This window comes from Gorilla gorilla, chromosome 1 (genome assembly GCF_029281585.2).
Source record: "Gorilla gorilla gorilla isolate KB3781 chromosome 1, NHGRI_mGorGor1-v2.1_pri, whole genome shotgun sequence".
Lineage (NCBI taxonomy): Eukaryota > Metazoa > Chordata > Mammalia > Primates > Hominidae > Gorilla > Gorilla gorilla.
This window is the reverse complement of record NC_073224.2, coordinates 105,956,047-105,981,252: the sequence shown is the minus strand read 5'-3', so window position 1 is coordinate 105,981,252 and position 25,206 is coordinate 105,956,047. Positions and strand designations below refer to the sequence as shown.

At 42.8% G+C, this 25,206-nt stretch overlaps 1 protein-coding gene across 12 annotated transcripts in view; it reads right to left on the bottom strand.

Annotated features, from left to right (window-relative positions):
• The window catches only part of ARNT (aryl hydrocarbon receptor nuclear translocator), a 66,592-nt gene extending 44,200 nt beyond the window's left edge, over window positions 1–22,392 (bottom strand). For 2 of the 12 annotated variants that reach the window (XM_063694615.1, XM_019021878.4), the window contains exons 1-2: window positions 7,537–7,556; window positions 4,523–4,634 (exon numbers count right to left, since the gene is read on the bottom strand). In XM_063694615.1, the coding sequence (XP_063550685.1) occupies window positions 4,523–4,622 (100 nt within the window). In that variant the 5' untranslated portion in view covers window positions 4,623–4,634; window positions 7,537–7,556. Of the gene's footprint in view, window positions 1–4,522; window positions 4,635–7,536; window positions 7,572–22,160 lie in introns of those variants that run through there. The other 10 variants (XM_019021849.4, XM_055358255.2, XM_055358271.2 and 7 more) reach the window with 9 other exon arrangements.
• Between the last annotated feature and the right edge of the window lie 2,814 nt (window positions 22,393–25,206).

Here is a 25,206-nt window from a genome sequence, read left to right as displayed (position 1 = left end):
ATCCCCTTGTAATCTCTGTACACTATTGAACTAAAATATTGCTCATGTTACCACCTTAACCTAGTGATCACTCTTTTTACTTCTACTATTGGGATACCTTGATATTATGGGCCTCTAGATGGGTCGCATTTGAAGTACACATACAGCATCAATCCTGAAAGTGTTTGCTCCTCTTCCTCCTTCCTGAATCCCCTAATCTGGTCACCTGTAAAATCCTATCTATCTACCCAGTAACTCAAATTCTTTCTTTCTATCTCTTCCTTTCTTTCTTTTTAAGAGACAAGCTCTCACTCTGTTACTCAGGCTGGAGTACAGTGGCATGATCATAGCTCACTGCCACCTTGAGCTCCTGGGCTCAAGGGATCCTCCCATCTTGGCCTCCCAACTAGCTGGAACTATAGGAGCACACCACTGCACTCAACTAAATTTTTTATTTTAAAAAAATCTCAGCCGGGCATGGTTGCTCACACCTGTAGTCCCAGCACTTTGGGAGGCCAAGGCGAGCAGACTGCTTGAACTCAGGAGTTTAAGACCAGCCTGGGCAACACGGTGAAATCCCGTCTCTACAAAACATACAAAAACTAACCAGGCATGGTGGCGCATGTGTAGTCCCAGCTACTTGGGTTGGGGGGGCGGGAGGGGCTGCAGGCCTTGAGCCTGGGAGGTCAAGGCTGCAGTGAGCTGAGATTGGGCCACTGCACTCCAACCTCAGTGACATGGCAAGACCCTGTCTCAAAAAAGAAAAGGGGCCAGCCACTGTGGCTCACATCTGCAATCCCAGCACTTTGGGAAGCTGAGGCAGGTGGATCACTTGAGGTCAGGAGTTCAAGACCAGCCCAGTCAACATGGTGAAACCTTGTCTCTACTAAAAATACAAAAATTAGCTGGGCGTGGTGGCAGGCACCTGTAATCCCAGCTACTCGGGAGGCTGAGGCATGAGAATTGCTTGAACCCGGAAGGCAGAGGTTGCAGTGAGCCAAAATTGTGCCACTGCACTCCAGCCTAGGCAACAAGAGCAAAACTACATCTCAAAAAAAAAAAAAAAAAAAGAGGAGGGGAAAGAGAGGGAAGGAGGGAGGGAAAGGTAATTGCTAAGTCAAAGAAAAAAATGAAGGAAGGAAGGAAAAGAAAGATAATTGCTAAGTCAAAGAAAAAAAAATCTCGCCATTTTCCCCAGGCTGGTCTTGAATTCCTGGGCTCAAGTAATCCTCCTACCTCAGCCTCCCAAAGTGCTGGCACTACAGGCATGAGCCTCCGTGCTCAGCCCAATAACTCCATTTCTGAGAATCTAAAGAAATAATATGAAATAGGAAAAAAAAGTTTAGTTACAAAGAAAATTTCTTTTTAGCATCATATGTAACAGCAAAATCTTCAAAACAATTTAGATGTCCCAAAATAGGAAGTTAAGTACATCCTTTCACGCAACCATTAAAAATTATGTTTATGGCTGTGCGCAGTGGCTCATGCCTGTAATCCCAGCACTTTGAGAAGCCAAGGCAGGCGGATCACGAAGTCAGGAGATTGAGACCATCCTGGCTAATATGGTGAAACCCCGTCTCTACTAAAAATACAAAAAAAAAAAAAAGCCAGACGTGGTGGCGGACGCCTGTAGTCCCAGCTACTTGGGAGGCTGAGGCAGGAGAATAGCATGAACCCAGGAGGCGGAGCTTGCAGTGAGCCAAGATCGCATCACTGCACTCCAGCCTGGACAACAAAGCGAGACTCCATCTCAAAAAAAAAAAAAAAAAAAAAAATTATGTTTATATAGAATATGTAACAATATTTTTTTAAAGGGCCAGGTACATGTCTGTACCTGTCTGTAATCCCAACACTTTAGGACGTCGAGATGGGAGGGCTGCTTGAGCCTAGGAGTTTTAGACCAGCCTGGTCAACGTAGTGGGACCCTGTCTTTAAAAAAAAAGAAAAAAAATTAGCCAGGTATAGTGGCATGTGCCTGTGGTCCCAGCTACTCGGAGAACTGAAGTAGGAGGACTGATTCCTGGGCCCAGGAAGTTGAGGCTACAATGAGCCATGATCATGCCACTGCACTCCAGCCTGGGCAACAGAGCAAGACTCTGTCTCCGAAATGTGTGTGTGTGTGTATTGCTTATTATTTATATAAGGTGCCAAAATGTGTGTGTGCGTGTGTATCTTATTATTTATATAAGGTGAAAAGACCAGGCCATGTAAAACTATATAATTACATAACTATTAAAAACAATTTACATATAAAGACTGAAGGACATGCACTAAAAAACATGGTAGTAGATTTTTGCCTTTTTATTGTTCTTTCTAACTTTCTGTATTTTCCAATCTTTCTTTAAAAGAAATATGGGCCGGGTGCAGTGGCTCATGCCTGTAATCCCAGCACTTCGGGAGGCCAAGGCGGGTGGATCACGAGGTCAGGAGATCGAGACCATCCTGGCTAACAAGGTGAAACCCCGTCTCTACTGAAAATACAAAAAAATTAGTTGGGCGTCATGGCGGGCGCCTGTAGTCCCAGCTACTCGGGAGGCTGAGACAGGAGAATGGCGTGAACCTGGGAGGTGGAGGTTACAGTGAGCTGAGATCGTACCACTGCACTCCAGCCTGGGCGACAGAGCGAGATTCCATCTCAAAAAAATAAAAAATAAAATAAATAAATAAAAGAAATATTAGGCCGGGCATGGTGGCTCATGCCTGTAATCCTAGCACTTTGGGAGGCCAAGGTGGGCATATCACCTGAGGTCAGGAGTTCGAGACCAGCCTGGCCAACATGCTGAAATCCCATCTCTACTAAAAATACAAAAATTACCTGGGCGTGGTGGCGCACGCCTGTAGTCCCAGCTGCTTGGGAGGCTGAGGCAGGAGAATCCCTTGAACCAGAGAGGTGGAGATTGCAGTGATCCAAGATCACACCACTGCACTCCAGCCTGGCAACAGAGCAAGACTCTGCCTCGAAAATAAATAAATAAATAAAAATAAAAGAAATATTAAAAGACTTCTTTTAGGACAGGTGAAGTGGCTCACGCCTGTAATCCCAGTACTTTGGGAGGCCAAGGCAGGAGGACTGCTTGAGCAGGAGTTTGAGGCTGCAGTGGGTCATGATTGTGCCTCTGCACTCCAGCCAGGGTACAAGACCCTGTCTCTAAAAAAACCAAAAAGAAAATTTTTAAAGACTTCCTTTAATATATTTTTCTGATTACCAATCATACATGTTCATTTCAAAAATCTGAAAAATCAAAAACAAAAGAAACCATAAGTCACCCATAATACTATTACCCAGAAATCTGGTATATATTCTTTCAGTTTTTTCCTATGTACATGTTATACATGTCTTTTGACAGTGAAATACTATAATACTGTAACCTTTCTTAATAGATTGTGAACATCTTTCTACACTGAAACATATTTGTCGCTTATAACTACATAGCATTCCATTTTAAATATACTATAACTTTCTCAAGTGATGCCCTAATTTTGATATTTATAATACTTTTGTTTGTTACTGTACATAACCATAACACAGTGTTTAAAGAGTAAGCTACAAAGCTAAACCCCTAAGGTTTATATCCTATATCTGACACTTACTAGCTTTACAGTCTTAGAAAGTTACTTATTTAGCTTATGCTTCAGCAAATGGTTAAAATCTGTAAAGCTACTGAACATATAGCAAGTCTTAATATGTTACTCATGTTACCACTGAACCCAAGCATCACTCTTCCATTACTATTGGTGGGACAAAACTTAAAGACTGGTTATAATTAGCTGCACAATTTTTAAAAAGAAAAAGAAGGAAAAAGGAAAATACCAAAAAGTAAATAAAATAGTGCCCATTCTTCCAGGCCCCTCTAAGGCAACCTCCTTTCTGAAGCTTTTCTCAGTCTTTACCAACAAATGCATATTTCCATACACAGACAAACATACTATCAAATTTGTTCCTAACAAAACTAGGCATATTCTATCATATATTCATGTGTATAATAATTATTTCTATCAGAACACAACCAACTTAGAAACAAGGACTGTGTCTTATTCATCTTTGTATCCTACTTGGAATCAGCACAATGCCATAACACTAATTAGGAATTTAATAAATACTTTTGGAGCTGAATGGACTCTGCATTCCAAACCAAGCAACATATCAATAACTTAGAAGACAGCTATTCTAGAGCTCAGCATTCTCTAAATTCAGAAAAGCAGCCTACCAAAATGATTTTGGGAAAACAGAAACAAAGCTTAATGAAAGCAGCAAACAGTTTTCTCAGGCATAGTAAAATCTCTGGGCTTAGCTACAGTCCTTTATCTTACAGAAATTTTGGTTTAAAAAAAGAACTGCTTACGGGAAACTTGGATAAAAACATAAATTCTTCATAAACAAAAATACAGGGACTAAGGAGACTTATATGACAGTAGTGTAGTAAGTAATCAAGTTGAAGTGAGATGCTCAGGAATAGCGAAGTGAGTTCAGCAACTAAATAAATTCAGCAACTAAAGTTGGTTTATAGGAGAGATATTCATAACACACTACACTCAAACTCACCCTGGTCGCCGCTTAATAGCCCTCTGGACAATGGCTCCTCCACCTTGAATTCCAGGTCCAGGGTTTCCAGAGGCAATGGCTGGACCCAGTGATGGTACATCTGATGTCATTTCTGTCAGGAAAATAATGAAGTAAACATTTTTAAAAAGATGGTCCTTGCTTATCATCAGTATCATCAAGTTAGCTAAAAGAAAGGTTCAAGCTATAGACAAAATCTCAGCAGTTTGCTAAAAATCCCAAATGCTCATATCCAGATTGCTCTTCTTGATTTTTTTTTTTTTTTTTGAGACCAGGTCTCACTGTTGCCTGGGCTAGAGTGCACTGGTATAATCACTGGTATAGGTCACTACAGCCTCAAACTCCTGGGCTCAAGCAATCCTCCCACCTCAGCTTCTGGAATAGCTAGGACTGACTATAGGCCCGCACTACCACACTCAGTTAATTTTTTTTTTTTTTTTTTAGAGATGGGGTTTTGATATGTTGCCCAGGCTGGTCTTGAACGCCTAGCTCCAAGAGATTGTCCTGCTTTGGCATCGCAAAGTGCTGGGATTATAGGCATGAGCCACCACACACGGTCTCTTCTTGAATTCTTACACTGGTACGAGATATCCCCATACTTCAGTTCCCCCCATGTCATAGAGTTTGGAAGAAGTACTATATTCTGCAAACTTCATGTTAAAAAGCTTGTACGTACGTAACAATATACTAATATTGTATAGACTTAATAATATACTAATTTAAAAAAATACATAAATGGGTTTATACATTTCATTCATGCAACAAATATTTATAACTTATTTTATTTATTGTGATTGGAAAATACAGAAAACCCCAAAGGAAAAATCACCTAAATTCCAATACTTAAAAGAAAATTATGTAAAGTAAAACTGAAAGTCCCTCCTTATTGTCTCCCTTTCCTGCCCCCCTGTACCTCTCCTCTCTCCTTCCAATTCAATCTCATCCCCCAGCAGTAACCATTAGTAACAGCTGAGTACTTTTTTTTTTTTTTTTTAAGACAGGGTCTCACTTTGTCCAGCCCAGGCTGGAGTACAGTGGCATGATCATGGCTTACTGCAGCCTCTACCTCCCGGGCTCCAGTGATCCTCCTGTCTCAGCTTCCTAAGTAGCTGGGACTACAGGTGGGCACCACCACACCTCGGTGATTTTTTTTTCTTTTTTTTCTTTGTAGAGATAGGGTCTCACTATGTTCCCCAGGCTGGTCTCAAACTCCTGAGCTCAAGCAATACTCCCACCTCAGCTTCCCAAAGCACTGGAATTACAGGTTTGAGCCACTGAGCCCAGCCCTGAGTATATTTTCTCTTATTTTTCAATCTCAGTTTATATATACCTAACTCTGTAATCAAAAAGAGGTGCAGGCTGGGCACAATGGCGGATGCCTGTAATCCTAGAGCTTTGGGAGACCAAGGTGGGCAGATCACTTGAGCCCAGGAGTTCGAGACTAGCCTTTGCAACACAGTGAAACCTCATCTGTACAAAAAATACAAGTTAGCCAGCATGGTGGCCCATGCCTGTAGTCCCAGCTACTCAAGAGGTTGATGTGGGAGGATCACTTGAGCCTGGGAAGTCGAGGGGGCAGTGAGTCGTGATTGCACCACTGCACTCCACCCTGGGCAACAGAGCAAGATCCTGTCTAAAAAAAAAAAAAGGGTGCATTTTTCTCTTAGTAAAAAATGGAGGCCTGATCTTCAACTTGCTCATCATTTCAATATACATCATGAATATCTATCTACACACATCTCATTGTTTTTTGTTAGTTCATACTGTATAATGTACAATATTTTGTGCATCAAATAACACTACCAACAGAGTGAAAAGGCAAACCATGGAATAGAAAAAAAAAAAATTCTTTTTTTTTTTTTTTTTTTTTGAGATAGAGTCTCACTCTGTCGCCCAGGCTGGAGTGCAGTGGCGCGATCTTGGCTCCCTGCAACCTCCAACTCTCGGGTTCAAGTGATTCTCGAGCCTCAGCCTCCCAAATAGCTGGGATTACAGGCACGCACCACCACGCCTGGCTAATTTTTGTATTTTTATTAGAGATGGGGTTTCACCATGTTGGCCAGGCTGGTCTTTAACTCCTGACCTCAAGTGATCCACCCACCTCAGCCTCCCAAAATGCTAGGATTACAGGCATGAGCCACCGTGCCCAGCAGAAAAAAAAATTTTCGAATCATATATGCAACACAGAATATCCAAAATATATAGAGAGTGGCCAGGCACGGTGGCTCACACCTGTAATCCCAGCACTTTGGGAGGCCAAGGCAGGCGTATCACCTGAGGTCAGGAGTTCGAGACCAGCCTGATCAACATGGTGAAATCCCATCTCTACTAAAAATACAACAATTAGCCAGGCATGGTGGTGGGCACCTGTAATCCCAGCTACTTGGGAAGCTGAGGCAGGGAGAATTAATTGAACCCAGGAGGCGGAGGTTGCAGTGAACCAAGATCGCACCACTGCACTCCAGCCTGAGCGACAGAGAAAGACTCTGCCTCAAAAAAATAAACAAATAAAAAATAAAACAAAATATATAAAGAGCTCCTACAACTCAACAAAAAGCAAACCCAATTTTAAAATGGGCAAAGAACTTGAACAAGCATTTCTACAAAGAAGATACACTAATGGCCAATAAATACATGTAAAGTGCTCAACATAACCAATCGCTAGGGAAATGCAAATCAAAACCACAATGAGAAAGCATTAGCTACTCATTAAGATGACTATTATCCAAAAATATATAAATAAATAAAGGGTTGACAAGGATGTGGAGAAATTAAAACCCTTATGCACTGCTAGTGGAAATGTAAAATGGCGTAATGGCAATAGAAAACAGTATGGAGATGCCTCCAAAAATTAAAAATAAAGCTCGGTGCAGTGGTGCACACCTGTAGTCCCAGCTACTCGGGGTCTGAGGCAGGAGAATCTTGAGTCCAAGATCAGGCTGGGAAACACAGCAAGACAACATCACAAAAAAAAATAAAATTAAAAATAGAATTACCACATGATCCAGCAATTCCACCTCTGGGTATATACCTGAAAGAATTGAAAGCAGGGTCTCAAAGAAACATTTGTATACCCACGTTCATAGAAGTACTATTCAACAGTAGTCAAGGGTGAGGGCAACCCAAGTGTCTATCTACAGGTTAACGGATAAAGAAACTGTGGGGCTGAACATGGTGGCTTACACCTGTAAGGCTAGCACTTTAAAAGGCCGAGGGAGGAGGATCATTTGAGTCCAGAAGTTCAAGACCACCCTGGGCAATATAGTGAGACCCTATCTCTAAAAAAAATGAACAAAATTGGCCATACATGTGGTATGTGCCTGATTACAGGCATGAGTCACCACGCCCAGCCAGGGTTTCGGTAATTTTTACCCAAAAAAAGGGGTCATACTATACAAACAGTCCTGACTTATAATGGTTCCATGTAGGGCTTTTCACCTTTATGATAGTGGGAAACCATTACAATTTCAGTGTAATGTACAGTGTTCTGTAAATTACATAATATCCAGTACTTTATTATAAAGTAGAATTTAAGTTAGATTATTTTGCCCACTGCAGGCTAATGTAAGTATTCCACACACATTTAAGGTAGTCTAGGCTAAGAATAGGTTACGTGTATTAAATGTATTTTTGACTTAGGATGTTTTCAATTTACAATGGGTTTATCACGCCATAACCCCACCATAAGTACAGATGTACTTATTCTGGACTTTTTCTCTTCCACGTAACAATATATTGCTATGGCAATAAATACACACGTAGATCATTCTTTTTAACAGTTACATAGTACTCTGTCCTATAAATGTATAGTTATGACATTCAAACCTTCACTATTATAAATAATGTTTCAAGGAACATCATTGTGTATCTTCATGCACAGGTGCCAGTACTTCCATATTATTTCTGAAAATGACTCCCTGGGCCTAAGGGTAGACACACTTAAAACTTTGATTGCCCATTACCTGCCAAGGAGGTTATACCAATTTAAAGCCTCATCCACTGCATCAATTTAGCCATACCTCCAACAGCACTGTGTTTTGGGAATCCTTCAAATTTGTGGTCATTTTCTTGGTAAAAAACAATTATCACTGTTAGTTTAACATACATTAAGGCTGAGTATATTTTTATGTTACTGCTAATTTTTCTATTTCAGCCTATAAATTTGAAATAGTAAGCATATGTTACTTTCCTAAGAAAAAACACTTTTTCCATTAAAAAAAAAAAAGTTCAGGGCCAAGTGCAGTGGCTCATGCCTATAATCCCAGCACTTTGGGAGGTCAAGGCATGAGGATTGCTTGAGCTCAGGAGTTCAAAACTAGCCTGAGCAACATAGTGAGATCCTGCCTCTGTAAAAAAAAAAAAAAAAAAAAAAAAAGTTCATACTTTTAGTAATACGTTTATATAGGATATAAGAGTACCATGGAGTCAAACCTGTAATCCTAGCACTTTGGGAGGCCGAGGCAGGCAGATCACGACATCAGGAGTTCGAGACCAGCCTGGCCAATATGGTGAAACTCCGTGTCTACTAAAAATACAAAAATTAGCCAGGCATGGTGGTGCACACCTGTAGTCCCAGCTACTCGGGAGGCTGAGGCAGAAGAATCGCTTGAACACAAAAGGCGGAGGTTGCAATGAGCCAAGATCGTGCCACTGCACTCTAGCCTGTGACAGAGCAAGATTCCGTCTCAAAAAAAAAAAAAAAAAAAAGATTACCATGGAGGTCAGGCATGGTGGCTGATGCCTGTAACCCCAGCACTTTAGGAGGCTGAGGTGGGTAGATCACTTAAGGTCAAGTTTGAGACCAGCCTGACCAACACGGCAAAATCCCGTCTCTATTAAAAATACAAAAATTAGTCAGGTGTGGTGGTGCACGTCTATAATCCCAGCTACTTGGGAGACTGAGGCATGAGAATCGCCTGGGAGGCAAAGGCTGCAGTGAGCCGAGATCACGCCACTGCACTCCAGCCTGGGCAACAGAATGAGACTCTGTCTCAAAAAAAAAAAAAAAAAGAGTGCCAGGTAAATTCAGAGAAGATAATCCTGGTTTAAATTAAGGCCTGGCATAGTACTTGCAGAGAAGATGCTCAATATGAAGAGGAAACTGAAGAAAATAAAGAAGGCAGGCAACCAGCCCATGGGGAAGTTTCAAAAAGGTAAATCAAGCTGGGCCTTAAAAAAAGTAAAGGAGACCAGGCACAGTGGCTCACGCCTGTAATCCCAACACTTTGGGAGGCCGAGGTGGGTGGATCACCTAAGGTCAGGAGTTCGAGACCAGCCTGACCAACATGGTGAAACCCCGTCTCTACTAAAAATATAAAAAATTACCAGGTGCCTGTAATCCCAGCTACTCAGGAGGCTGAGGTAGGAGAATTGCTTGAACCCAGGAGGCAGAGGTTGCAGTGAGCCAATCGAGCCACTGAACTCCAGCCTGGGCAACAAGAGCAAAACTCCGTCTCAAAAAAAAAAAAAAAAAGTAAAGAAGAAGAAAAAGGCATTCCACATAGATAAAAGTATATGAGCAAGTCTAAAGGGAGATATGAAAATACAGTTATGTATCACTTAACAACAGGGATATGTTCTGAGAAATGTGTCATTAGGAGATTTCAACATTGTGTGAATATCATTGAGTATACTTACACAAATCTAGATGGTACAGCCACTACACACCTAGGTATGTAGGTGTACAGCCTACATACCTATATGTAGCCTATTAGTCCCAGTAACAGCCTATTACTCCCAACCTGTACAACATGTTACTATACTGAATACTGTAGGCAACTATAACTCAGTGGTAACTATTTATGTATCTAAACACAGAAAAAGTAATGTGTTGTGCTAAGACCTTATGACAACTATGATGTCACTGGGCAACAGGAATTTTTCATCTCCATTATAATCTTATGGGACCACCATCATACATGCAGTCCTTTGATGACCAAAGTGTCATTAGGTGACACATAACAGCAACTGTGAAGAGCTGTAAAGAAAAAGACCTATAAAAGGTAAGATGTCAAGTGCTAACCAAGAGAAAGCTTTGAATGCCACGACGAAACACCTGGATCAGATTCAACAAAGACAAACATATAACTTTAAGTCTGAGTAACAAGATGAAAATATAAATTAAAATTAATCTGACAGATTTAAAGTTTGAAGTAATAGAAGTAGGAAGACAAGATTAATAAAAAAACAAGGTGATAAAGGCCTAAATGAGGATGGCACAACAAAAAGGTAGTTACTTCTAAAATTTTAAACTATGCAACTTCTGAGTAAGGATAGTGAATTAAATGTATCTATCTATTTCTACTCTCTTCTCTCTTCACTCACACACAGGAAAAAATTTTTTAAAAGCAAAAATTTTTACACAAGACATAAAACCACAAGGATGGAAAGAATAAGAGAAGAAGAGCAATAATTTTTTTGAAACTAGAGATAAAATGGACTATTGCCTTGGGAGATCGACAAGAACTAAATCCTAAACTGACAAGGGAAAAAGTAGAAAACCAACTCAATTTACACTATGGAATTCCCCAAAGTCTCAGAAGCTGGTGAGTCCAGGTAACTCTGGGTATGCAGGGTAGGGTGAATGAAGTGAAAATAAGGAGAATTAGTTCAGCATCTGTTTACTACAGAGATGGATTCCTAGATCCTTTTCTCTATTCCTTCTAACCAAGGCAACTACCCCTCTCCATTCTGTCAAAAGACAGATTTACTCTCTGGAGAGTATAAATCAAAGGTCTTACAGTCTAGTGAACACGACATAAAGGTGAAAGTGAGGGACCCGTACTGAAAACAGGAAAACTAACACCAGTGTATGCATATTACATGCTTCATTTTTCTTCTGTGTTATACTGCCTATTTCCTATATTTCGTATCTCCACTTTCTTGGTTTACTATCTCCTACTGGTAGAGCCCATCTTCTAGTGGATTCCTGAAAGGGTGTAAGAAATGCCTTGGATGTATGAAAATATTTCTTCTATTTCACTAATTGATAGTTTGCCTAGCTATGGAATTCTAAATTAGAATTTATTTTCCCTCAGAATTTTGAAGGCATTGCTCCAAAGTTTTTTGTTTTTTGTTTTTTTTTTTGAGACAGTCTTCACTCTTTTGCCCAGGCTGGTGTGCAGTGGCGTGATCTCAGCTCACTGCAACCTCTGCTTCCCAGGTTCAAGCAATTCTCCTGCCTCAGCCTCCCACGTAGCTGGTACTACAGGCACGCACCACCACGTCCAACTAATTTTTGTATTTTTAGTAGAGACGGGGTTTCACCATGTTGGCCAGGCTGGTCCCAAACTCCTGACCTCAGGTGATCCACCTGCCTCAGCCTCCCAAAATGCTGGGATTACAGGTGTGAGCCACCAAGGTCAGCCTGTTCCAAGGTCTTCTACTTTCCAGCATGACTACTGAGAAAAAAGACCAATCTGATACCTGAATCTTTTGAATCTGAATAATCTTATTCTCTCTGAAGCTTATAGGATATTCTCTATCTGATGCTGAAATTTCAGCATAATGGGCCTTGATGTGTGCACAGCCCCTTTGATCTGGAAACTAATGTCTTTCACTGGGACATTTTATTTAAACAGAAACAAAGAATTCTGTTAAAAGAAATAAAAATGATGCCACTGGAGAGAAGGAAATGAGAGAAAGGGAGCAGAGGACTCCCTTATAATTTTTTTGTAACAAACATTTTATAAAACTATCTAAGTCTTTAAATATTAATATATGGATGTATAGTTTTGATTTAAATAACTTTTATATATGTATGTATACACACATACATATACACACACACACACGTATATTTGGCAAAAGACCTGAGAAGAGGTAATAACCCAGATAAACACATAAAAAATAAAATCCAAACACTTACAGTTCCTTAGCCTGGGGAAATGAAAAACTGAATTGTGATAGTGATGAAAGATACAGAAAGGTAGGAAGAACAGCAGATTTAAAGGAAATACTGGTGAGTACATACATATATAGGATGTTAAAGATTATTCAAATAGAGGCTGGGTGCAATGGCTCACACTTGTAATCCCAGCACTTTGGGAGGCCAAGGCAGGTGGATCACTTGAGGACGGGAGTTCAAGACCAGCCTGGCCAACATGGTGAAACCCCATCTCTACCAAAGATACAAAAAATTAGCCAGGCGTGGTGGCACACTGTAGTCCCAGCTACTCGAGAGGCTGAGGCACAAAAATCATTTGAACCTAGGAGGTGGAGGCTGCAGTGAGCCAAGATCGCACCACTGCACTCCAGCCTGGACAACACAGAAAGACTCTGTCTTTAAAAAAAAAAAACAGATTACTCAAATAGAGCTGGGCATGGTGTCATACACCTATAATCCCAGCTACTAGGGAGACCAAGATGTGAGGACTACTTGAGCTCAGCAGTTCAAGACCAGTCTGGGCAATACAGTGAGACCTCATTTCTATAAATTAAAAAAAAAAAAAAAACTATTCAAACAGAGATGCAGCCAGGCACAACGGCACACACCTGTAGTCCAGCTACTCAGGTTGCTGAAGTGGGAGGAATGCTTGAGCCCAGGATTTCAAGACCAGCCTGGGCAACATAGTAAAACCCTGTCTCAACTTTAAAAAAAAAAAAGAGAGAGAGATATCTTTTAAATAGATAAAAATATAGGAAAGTAGTTTATGTGAGAAGCCAGGAATGAAATTTTTGGAGTCTTTTATACATAAAAGATAAATGAAGGGTGATATGGTTTGGCTCTGTGTGTCTCCACCCAAATATCATGTCAAATTGTAATCCCCAGTGTTGAAGGTGCAGTCTGGTGGGAGGTTATTGGATCATAGGGGTGGTTTCCAATGGTTTAGCACCATTCCCCTAATGCTGTCTCATGATAGAGTTCTCAAGAGATCTGGTTGTTTGAAAGTGTGTAGCACCTTCCCCTTCTCTCCCTCTATCCTGCCAGCCATGTGAAGACATGCTTGCTTCCCCTTCGCCTTCCGCCATGATTCCAAGTTTCCTGAGGCCTCCCCAGCCCTGCCTCCCATACAGCCTGCGGAACTATGAGTCAATTTAACCTCTTTTCTTCATAAATTACCCAGTCTCAGGTAGTTATTTATAGCAGTGTGAGAATGGACTAATACAAAGGGAAGAGGATTATGGTAGGTACCAAGTGAATGTCAAATTGAAGTAGGAAGGCAAGCAGCTAGGAAGGCAGGTAGGTGGGCAAATGGGAAGAAATGAAGGAAACTGCTTGGTTTACTATTTAGTTCTAGCCCCAAGCTGGGCACTGTGGTGTACACTTGTAATCCCAGCTACTCAGGAAGCAGAGGTGGGAGGATCATTTGAGCTCAGGAGTTCAAGACCAACTTGGGCAACATAACAAGACCCTGTCTCAAAAAAGAGTCAAGACCCTGTCTCAAAGAAGAGTCCTAGCCTCAAGGGTGAGAAGAGAAAAGTAGAAGCATACTGAACAAGAGAAAGAAACAAGCAGAAAGATAAGCAAAAAGGACAAAGAAGGAACAATCAGTGATAAAGACCTAGCAACAGTGTCTCTGAAACCAAGTTTCTAGGAGAGGCTCAATTATGGAGTATCATGAACTTGTACAGGATTCTAATAATAACCCTAAAAGCTGCAGTGCATGATGCATGCCTGATATCTCAGCAATCTGGGAGGCCAACAGCAGGAGGATCACTCGAGGACAGTAGTTCAAGACCAGCCTGGGCAGGCCGGGCGCGGTGGCTCACGCCTGTAATCCCAGCACTTTGGGAGGCCGAGGTGGGCAGATCACGAGGTCAGGAGATCGAGACCATCCTGGCCAACATGGTGAAACCCCGTCTCTACTAAAAATACAAAAATTAGCCAGGCGCGGTGGCACGTGCCTGTAGTCCCAGCTACTCAGGAGGCTGAGGCAGGAGAACTGCTTAAACCCGGGAGGCAGAGGTTGCAGTGAGCCGAGATCACGCCACTGCACTCCAGCCTGGGTGACAAAGCAAGACTCCGTCTCAAAAAATAATAATAAAATTTAAAAAAAAAGGACCAGCCTGGGCAACATAGCGAGATCCTGTCTCTACAAAATTAAAAAATTAGCTGGGCATGATGGTGCATACCTATGGTCCCAACTATTCAGGAAACTGAGGAGTGAGAATCGCTTGAGCCTAGGAATTGGAGGTGTTGCAGGAAGCTATGGTCACGCTACTGCACTCCAGCCTGGCTGACACAACAGGACCTTGTCTCAAAAAAACCCTTAAAAGTATTTAAAGAATTGAAACACAGAACTAGGAGAAAGAAATATAGAATGTTAGGCTGGGCGTGCTAGCTCAAGCCTATAATCCCAGCACTTTGGGAGGCTGAGGTGGGCGGATCACGAGGTCAGGAGGTCGAGACCATCCTGGCTAACACAGTGAAACCCCATCTCTACTAAAAATACAAAAAATTTGCAGGGCATGGTGGTGGATGCCTGTAGTCCCAGCTACTCGCGAGGCTGAGGCAGGAGAATGGCGTGAACCTGGGAGGCGGAGCTTGCAGTGAGCTGAGATCGTGCCACTGCACCCCAGCCTGGGTGACAGAAGGACACTCAGTCTCAAAAAAACAAAACAAAACAAAATGAAGAATTATAGAATGTTACAGAAAAGATTTTAGGAAACTACTCTTTTTTTTTTTTTTCCTAGAGACAGGGGCTCACTCTGTCAACCAGATTAGAGTCCAGTGGCGTGATCATGGCTCACTGCAGCCCTGACCTAGCAAGCTCAGAGATCCTCCCACCACCTCAGCCTCCCAAGTAGTTGGGACTATAGGCATCCACCACCACATCTAGCTAATTTTTTAATATATATTTTTGTGGAGACAAGGTCTCACTATATTGCTCAGGCTGGTCTCCAACTCCTGGGCTTAAACAATCCTCTCACCCTGGCCTCTCAAAGTGCTGAGATTACAGGTATGAGCCACCACACTCAGCCTGGAAACTACTCTTCTAGCTCCTTTTTTCAGCACCTTGCACTTGGTTCTCCAACCAAGCAATGCCTTGCCCCCAGGCTGCCTAATGTGGTATTTCACCCTTTTCATCTACAAAAAAGACAATACTCCACCTACCTCCTTCTCAAAAGATATCCATTGTACTATATTTCAGTAGGAAGGTGACTCTAAGTCACAATGGAAAAAATCATAACTTAGAGATTAAGAATGATGACTGTGTAGATGGACTGCCAACAATAAAATTCTGTGTCTAACTTCTAGCAGCTATGTGACTTCAGACAAGTTACTTATTCACTCTCTGTGCCTTAGTTTCCTCATCTGTAAAACAAGAATAATAATACTTACCTAATACGATTGTTATAAAAATTAAATGAGAACAGCTGGTAAGTATTACTAATAAATATTAGATATTATTATAGTTAGTACAAATTCATGATGTCGATGGCTTAATTAGTTTTATCCCTTCAAAGGTATTTCATATTAACAGTGGGTTTTACATTCATTTTTATTCCACATACATTGAACTCTAATCCAACATACTAGGCACCCACTGTAAGCACTGCAATGCTCTGGTAAACAAGGAAAGCAAAAGTTCTGCTCTCATGGAACTTATATCCTAAGTATGCTGGTTTTGTTTTGTTTTTTGAGACAGGGTCTCACTCTGTCTCCTAGTCACCCAGACAGGAGTGCAGTGGCACAATCATGGCTCACTGCAGCCTCAACCTCCCAGGCTCAGGTCATCCTCGCATCTCAGTCTCCCACGTAGCTGGGACTACAGGGAATGCTACCACACCCTGCTAATTTTTTGTATTTTTTTGTACAGATGGGGTTTCACCATGTTGCCCAGGCTGGTCTCAAACTTTTGGGCTCAAGCAATCCCCCTACATCAGCCTCCCAAAGTGCTAGGATTACAGGTATGAGCCACCATGTCCAGCCCTAAGTATACTGTTGAATCCATAAACTTACTTGTCCATTCAACTACAATGAAAACGTGGAGGGAAAATATAAAATGGGCCTCGGAGGGTGGCTCACACCTGTAACCCGGCACTCTGGGAGGCTGAGGCAGGAGGACTGCTTGAGCCCAGGAGTTTGAGACCAGCCAGGGCAATATAGTGAGACCCGGTCACTATCTAAAATAATAAAAACTTTAAAACAAGAAAATACATTGACAAAATTATGAAAAGTGACATAAATTTGAAGAGTTTATGTGAAAAGTTGGAGACAGTTGCTACAGACTAGACATAAAGATTAGCAACAAAATAGGAAAGTGCAGCCTGGCATATAGAAGGAACTTAATTATCCACTCCTTTCCCTGGGTTTGTCTCCTTAAGTGTAAAATGATAGGTGTTGTCATATTTCCAACCTGAAGATTCACTGATGTCTACTTACTAAAGTCATTATGGCATATTAGGCAGTTGTGTTTTTTTTTTTTGTTTTTTTTTTTTTTAGACGGAGTCTCACTCCGTCGCCCAGGCTAGAGTGCAGTGGTACGATCTCAGCTCACTGCAACCACCACCTTCCAGGTTCAAGCGATTCTCCCGCCTCAGCCTCCCGAGTAGCTGGGATTACAGGCACCTGCCACCATGCCTGGCTAATTTTTGTATTTTTAGTAGAGACGGGGTTTCTCCATGTTGGCCAGGCTGGTCTCGAACTCCTGACCTCAGGTGATCCGCCCACTTCGGCCTCCCAAAATGCTAGGATTACAGGCATGAGCCACTGTGCCCGGCCAAGGCAGCATTCTTAAAAACAGATGGCGGCGGAGCATGGCGGCTCACGCCTGTAATCCCAGCACTTTGGGAGGCCAAGGTGGGTGGATCACCTGAGGTGAGGAGTTCAAGACCAGCCTGGCCAACATGGAGAAACCCTGTCTCTATTAAAAATAAAAAATTAGCCAGCGTGATGGCAGGTGCCTGTAATCCCAGCTACTCGGGAGGCTGAGGCGGGAGAATAGCTTGAACCCAGGAGGCGGAGGTTGCAGTGAGCCAAGATCACGCCATTGCACTCCAGCCTGGGCGACACAGTAAGACCCTGTCTCAAAAAAAAAAAAAAAAAAAAAAAAAGGCCTTTGCAATATAATAAAATACTATCTCTTTTTTTGTTGGGGGACAGGGTCTCACTCCAACACCCAGGCTGGAGTACAGTGGCATGATCACAGCTCACTGCAGCTTCAACTTTCCAGGCTCAGGTGATACTCCCATCTCAGCCTCCCAAGTAGCTGGGACTATAAAAGTGCACCACAGTGCTCGGATAATTTTTTGTATTTTTTGTAGAAAAGGGGTTTCGTCACGTTGTCCGGGCTGGTCTCAAATTCCTGGGCTCAAGCAATCGGCCTGCCTCGGCCTCCCAAAGGGATTAGAGGCACGAGCCACCACACCTGGCCATAAAAGAATATCTTGACATCTTAACTTTACATTGCATGAATTCCTATTTTCCCATATCTGAAAAAGGTAAATAAAGGTAACAGGTAAGAATTGTGTTAATTGACGCAGTTAAAACTAAGTTATATAGGTGAAAATTAGCTAAAAAAATTTTTCTTCCTAAATGACAGCCGTACAAACCCAAACAGTATTACCCTTTTCCTTCTACTACATTCTTCATCCACAGTAACTTGTACATAATAGCACAAAAAGAATTCTCTGCTAATGAGAATACCAGAATCAAGAGAGATAAAAACCTACACTTACTACAAACTCATTCAACATCTCTAGTTTGAATTTGGAATTGTAAATCAAATACCTAATCTCCTCCCAACTGTTCCCTCAGCCAATGCATTACAAATGACACATTCAATTTAAAAAGTGTTCCACCTTGGCTGGGCATGGCGGTCATGCCTATAATCCCAGCTCTTGGGAAGTGCCCAACGCAGGAAGATCACTTGAGGCCAGGAGTTAAAGACCGGCCTGGGCAACATAGCAAGACCCTGTCTCTAAAAAAAATTTAAAATTAGCCAGCCACGGTGGTGCACACCTGTAGTCCCACCTACTCAGGAGGCTGAAGTGGGAGGATCACATGCTCCCAGAAGGTCAAGGCTGCAGTGAGCCATGATTGTGTCACTGCACTCCAGCCTCAGTGACAGAGCAAGACCCTCTCCTATGGGGAAAAAAAATGTGTTCCTCAAAACTTGTCTAGTCTGGGCTGGGCGCAGTGGCTCAAGCCTGTAATCCCAGCACTTTGGGAGGCCAAGGCAGGCGGATCACAAGGTCAGGAGATCGAGACCACCCTGGCTAACATGGTGAAACCCTGTCTCTACTAAAAATACAAAAAAAAAAAATTAGCCGGGCGTGGTGGCGGGTACCTGTAGTCCCAGCTACTCGGGAGGCTGAGGCAGGAGAATGGCGTGAACCTGGGAGGCGGAGCTTGCAGTGAGCCAAGATCACGCCACTGCACTCCAGCCTGGGCGACAGAGTGAGACTCCGTCTCAAAAAAAAACAAAACAAAAAAAAACAAAACAAAACTTGTCTAGTCCATAGATAAGAAAGAAACAGCCTAAAGTTTCATGGACCACCTACCCACCGAGTTCTACTTGCCAGTGATAAGTAAAACTAGTGAAAAATGATAGAATATGAAGAATTATCAATTCGAGAAAAAAAATCATCACAGAACTATTACTTCAACACAACTCTTAGAGAGTATCAACCATATTTTACTCTTCTTCTAATGCAGCACCACAGTGAAAAATGCAGAAGAATGTGGTCCCCTTGAAAAACACTGCAGGGCCACCAGCACAATTAACATGTTCAAGCACTATTACTAACCCTAAGGATTAACTTGGCCGGGTCAGTGGCTCACACCTATAATCCCAGCAGTTTAGGAGGCTAAGGTGGGAGGATTGCTTGAGGACAGGAGTTCAAGACCAGCCTGGGCAACATAGCAAGATCCCATTTCTACAAAAAGTTAAAAAACGTATCCAGGTGTGGTGGTGTGTGTCTGTAGACCCAGATACTCAGGAGGCTGAGGTGGGAAGATCACTTGAGCTCAGGAGTTCAAGGCTGCAGTGAGCTGTGATTACACCATTGCACTACAGTCTGGGAGACAGAGCAAGATCCTGTCTGAAAAATAAAAATAAATATTATTTTTAAAAAGGATTAACTGAAGTGAAGCTTAAAGAGTGAAATATTTTTTAAAATCTTCTTGACAAAACTAACAAGAATTGTAAAAAAAAAAAAAAAAAAAAAAAAAATTAGTACTCCAGCAAAAATACAAAGTAGAAAAAACTCAAAGAAATAGGCATGGTGTCCCTGGTCCTTAAAATGGCTCTAAGGAAAGAAGGTATGACAGTGTAGCAAAGAATTCTGACCTGAAAACATTTACTTTCACTAAGCACAGTACATTGCCACCTATGTCCCTCCATTCATTAATCTCATTTCCCAAAATGCAACAGGCTACTGAAAAAATCCACAATGTATCTCTGATCTCTTCCTCATGATATACAAGAGCAAAGGGAGAAAAGAAAAAAGAAAATATATCTTCTGATTTGATTGAACTGAACATGGGATCAATAAGTCAGAAGAGATGGAATAAGTTTTCAACATCAAAAAAGAAATCTGGTCAAAGTGTCTCACATCTGTATTCCCAACTTTGAGAGACTGAGGCAAGGCTTGCTTGAGACCAGGAGATCAAGATCAGCGTGGGCAACATAGCAAGGCACCTGTCTCTACAAAAAAATTTAAAAATTAACCGGGCATGGTGGCAAGGCACCTGTAGTCCCAGCTATTCGGGAGGCTGATCGTGAGAGGATCACTTGAGCCCCTGAGGTGGAGGCTGCCATGAGCAGTGATCTTGCCACTGCACTCCAGACTGGGCAACAGAGCAAGGAGCAAGACCCTGTAGCAAAAGAAAAAGAGGGGAGAGGGGACAGGAGAGAGGGGAGAGGAGAAAGGAAAACAAAGAAAAAGAAAAAGGAAATCTAAAAATTGCAGAAGCAAGCAGCCAAAGCATAGTAAACAAAGCTGTTTCATTAACAAGGATTCTGCACACACACATACACACTAACATATGCTATTTTCTGCTAAGATTTAAGCTGATATTGATCAGCTTATGAAAATATGGTCAAGAGGCTGTCATTCTGGTTGCTGTTGTTCAAAAAACAAAACAAAATAAAGCAACCCCACCCACACAGCTGGAAAAAAGCTTCTGACATATGAACTAAAACTTGTTTACCCAGGCCACTTCTTAATAAGAGAAATGCTTTGCAATTTAACTAGGGTTATATAAGTATTTTGCAATGTGTGATCAGTTAAAAATCTTGTTTATTTATTCCATAGTTCACAGATAGGTTATATTACTACAAGGTCAGGTTTGACATAACGGCATTTTTCCTGTTTTATAGTTTTATTCTATCACTCAGCACTTCCTGCAATGTAATTTTTGCGATTAATTTTACCTCCCTTTCCTTTAAAAAAAATTTAAAAGATTAAAAAAAAAATGACGTGACAAATTAACCATTTCTTAAAATAGCTATTCCCAGAAACACGGTAGAAAAGAAATTTCAGTGATTCAACTGTCCTATCAAAATCTGGATATTGCAAAATCATACTGCCTTTCAGTAACATGAAAAAAAATCTAATTTAAATTTCAACGTGGGGATGGGGGTAATCACTCCCACTGTTTTATTTTCAAGAAATTCTCCGCCCCACGCAACACACACACACATATCTCAAGGCCCTTTTTAAGGCTATCAAATATATTGGTTTTTGGAAAAGGACAGACTTTATTTGGCAAGAATGACCAAGGTCTGCAAGATAAACTAGACCCCTAAAATGAAATGCCTTCTAAGGAGAAATAACTGTAACATAGAGGAAAGAGGACTGGGACTAGTAATTTGAAGATCTGATCTCTCTAGAACTGCACTACACCCTACTCCATCTCTTAGACAAAACAGACCAAACCTTTTTGATATTTGATTATTTTTTGAAATTGAGAAATGGTGTGGAATCAAACTTTTCTGAAAGAGTTTGGAAATTGCCTCGACGTAGGCCTAACAAGATTTAAACCTGGGGCTGTGGAACTAAAGACCTGTCCGGAACCACAACCATTACACAAACCCCTGCCCCCAGCAGGCAAAGACACTACAGGCCCTCTTAACACAAGATCTAAGTTTCAAAGTATAGTCCGGGGACGGAGACGGGGACGGGGGTTGCGGGTGGGAGGTAACAGCCTAAAGAAACGTCGTATATATCAAAGAATGTCCATTTTTTATTTTTTAAATTAAAATCTAAACCTTTAAATGTTTGGAAGCAACGCCTCAACTAAAGAGCAGTGTGGTCCAGGTTTATGAATCCAAACTACTCTTAAAGTAAACCGAGCCACTCTGCCTACAGTTTTCGGCATCAAGCGGCTCCAGCGGGCAGAGGGTTAAAAGAGGACCACATCACAGACCAGACGCCGCCCGAGGAGTGAGGGCGGGCCAGCCCCGCACTGGCTGCCGCTCCAACGGAGGTCAGGACAGGGAGCCCCCCCAACTCCCACCTGCCCCCTCGCTCCCTTGGGTATACTCGAGTCTACCCAAGTCCTCGGGATCGGGCCCCTCCCCAGGTCACCGCTCCCCCACCGTCTCTCGCGGCCCCCGCCCCGCCCCGGCGCCTTCAGCTCCAGCTGCGTCCCCTCAGCCCTGGGTCTCCTTAGTTGTCAGCCCCTTCGGCCCCTCCCCTTTAGAGGCGCCCCAGTCCTCCGTCTCCTCACCGGGGTTGGCAGTAGTCGCCGCCATGGCCGCAGATGCCACCGCCGCCGCGCCACCGCCCCCCCAGTGGGAGGAGCCGCCGCCACCGAACCGGGAGGCAGGGGAAAAGAAAGGCCACTCCCCAGAAGCGGCGCCTGACGGCCGCCTCCGCTACCGCGGAATCCAAGATGGCGGCTTCAGCAGCCCCCACCATCCCAGCCCCTGTGGCGGGGAGACCCCGCCTACATAGTAGGCGGAGTCAACACACGGCCAGCCTCCTAAGAAAAATTGACCAATGAAAATGCCAAATCGACCAAGGGCAGGGCTACTCACTGCGCTAGCCGGTCCAGTGAAGGGAGGGCGAGGAAGAAGTCCAGCTGTCTCCCTAATCTCGCCCTCCTTGCGTAAGAGGTCAATGACCGAGTAACGTCATTGAAATGCAATTAAAATGGGTATTTTAGGCTGGGCGCGGTGGCTCGCGTCTGTAATCCCAGCACTTTGGGAGGCCGAGGCGGCCGGATCACCTGTGGTCAGGGGTTCGAAACCAGCCTGGCCAACATGGCGAAACCCCGTCTCTACTAAAAATACAAAATTAGCCGGGCGTGGTGGCGCATGCCTGTAATCCCAGCTTCTTCGGAGGCTGAGGCAGGAGAATCGCTTGAACCTGGGAGGCAGAGGTTGCAGTGAGCCGAGATAGTGCCACTGCACGCCAGTCTGGGCAACAAGAGCGAAACTCCGTCTCAAAAAAAAAAAAAAAAAGGATATTTTACTAAAAACCTTCGCTTGGTGGTGGATTCGTCTGAGTGGTTGCCCTGCAGACAATGTATCTTGTAAATCCTCTTCACATGGTGATTTGTAATCCTTTCCAGTTTTTTTCCTCATTTAAGGACTTTTGTCCCTGGTGAAAAAGTTAAATGACTAACTTTTGAATGCCTGCTATGGAACCGGTAGTCTAAAAGGATCCAGGTGTTAACGGTTTGGTGTGGGAGATATTGCCAGCCAAAATTGGAGGCAATGGATGAAGAAAGTAATTTGAGAATGGGTAACTTCTTTGGTCAGTGACAGGGACATAGTGAGGAGTTTTGTTTGTCTGTTTTTGAGATAGAGTCTCGCTCTGTCGCCCAGGCTGGAGTGCAGTGGCGCAATCTCGGCTCACTGCAACCTCCACCTCCCCGGTTCAAGCAATTCCCCTGCCTCAGTCTCCTGAGTAGCTGGGATTACAGGCGCACGCCACACGCCTGGCTAATGTTTTTTGTATTTTTAGTAGAGACGGAGTTTCACGATGTTGGCCAGGCTGGTCTCGAACTCCTGACATCAGGCAATCCGCCCGCCTCGGTCTCACAAACTGTTGGGATTACAGGCGTGAGCCACCACACCTGGCCAGTGAGGAGTTTTTAATAGGGAATCAATAAGATGATGGCTGTGCAGATTTATTTTCTTTTTTCTTTATTTTTTTCTGAGACGGAGTCTTGCTCCATCGCCCAGGCTGGAGTGCAGTGGTGCGATCTTGGCTCACTGCAACCTCTGCCTCCCGGGTTCAAGCAGTTATCCTGCCTCAGCCTCCTGAGTAGCTGGGATTACAGGCGCGCACCACCACGCCCGGCTAATTTTTGTTTCCTGGTAATAGGAAGCATTGAGCTATTCGAGGTAGGCACTGTCCAAAATGCTTTATATGTATTTACTCATTTAATCCTCACAACAACGATGAGGTAGGTTCTACTGCTATTTCCATTTTGCAATTAAGGAAACAGAAACAAAGAGGGTAAGCAAGGGACATCCAGCAGGTAAGTAATGTGGGAGGCAAACTAAAGGAGTCTGACACTGGAAACCTGTTCCACCCATCCCCCTATTTTAGCACTACAATTTTAGCACTACAAAGTACTTCCTTTTCATGTATCGCTCACAAAATGTTTAACACAAATTTAATTGAAATTTTAAAAAAAATCCCATTATGCTATTGAACATCTTTGCATTCTTAGAAGTTGTATACGTACTGCACAGATTACATTGATCCACTTATTTAGTTCACTGCAAAGGTATTTTAACATAATTTACATATTATTGTTTACATCTGTTAAAATTTCATTTTTCTTTCATTTTGTTGTTATATTTATAAGTCACCAAAAAGAAAAAAATCATCCACCCAAAAGAAATACATTGGCTGGGCTGGGCGGGGTGGCTGTAATCCCAGCACTTTGGGAGGCCAAGGAGGGCGGATCACAAAGTCAGGTGTTCGAGACCAGCCTGGCCAACATGGTGAAACCCCATCTTTACTAAAAATACAAAAATTAGCCGGGCATGGTGCCGCGTGCCTGTAATCCCAGCTACTCCGGTGGCTGAGGCAGGAGAATCGCTTGAACCTGGGAGGCAGAGGTTGCAGCGAGCCGAGGTGCCCCTGCACTCCAGCCTGGGCGACAGAGCGAGACTCCATCTCAAAAAAAAAAAAAAAAAAAAAATGCTGTAGCTTCTTTACCAAGTAAAATGGATTTTTCCAGAATAAATGCAAAATGCTTTCCTGTATGATGTGGATAAATTTTGTGGTTAAAAGAGATCAAGTTACATTTCTGTAGAAAAAAATTGGTAGAAATCATTTTGTTATAGAGCTGCTTACACAACTAGCTACAAAGTTAATAACATATTCTGTTTGGAGAAAGTGCAACAAAGCTGGCTGGGTGCAGTGGCTCACGCCTGTAATTCCAGCACTTTGGGAGGTCAAGGCAGGAGGATCATCTGAGATCAGAAGTTCAAGACCAGCCCGGCCAATATGGTGAAACCCCATCTCTACTAAAAATACAAAAATGAGCTGGGCGTGTTGGCACACGCCTGTAGTCCTAGCTACTCAGGAGGCTGAGGCAGGAGAGTCGCTTGAACCTGGAAGGTGGAGGTTGCAGTGAGCTGGGATCGATTGGGCCACTGCACTTCAGCCTGGGTGACAGAGCGAGACTCAATCTCAAAAAAAAAAAAAAAAAAAAAAAAAGTGTAACAAAGCTATTGGCAGAATTCTTTGTCAAATATCACATGGAGTCATGATACACAACATGAAATGGCAATATCTGCCCTGTACCTGCT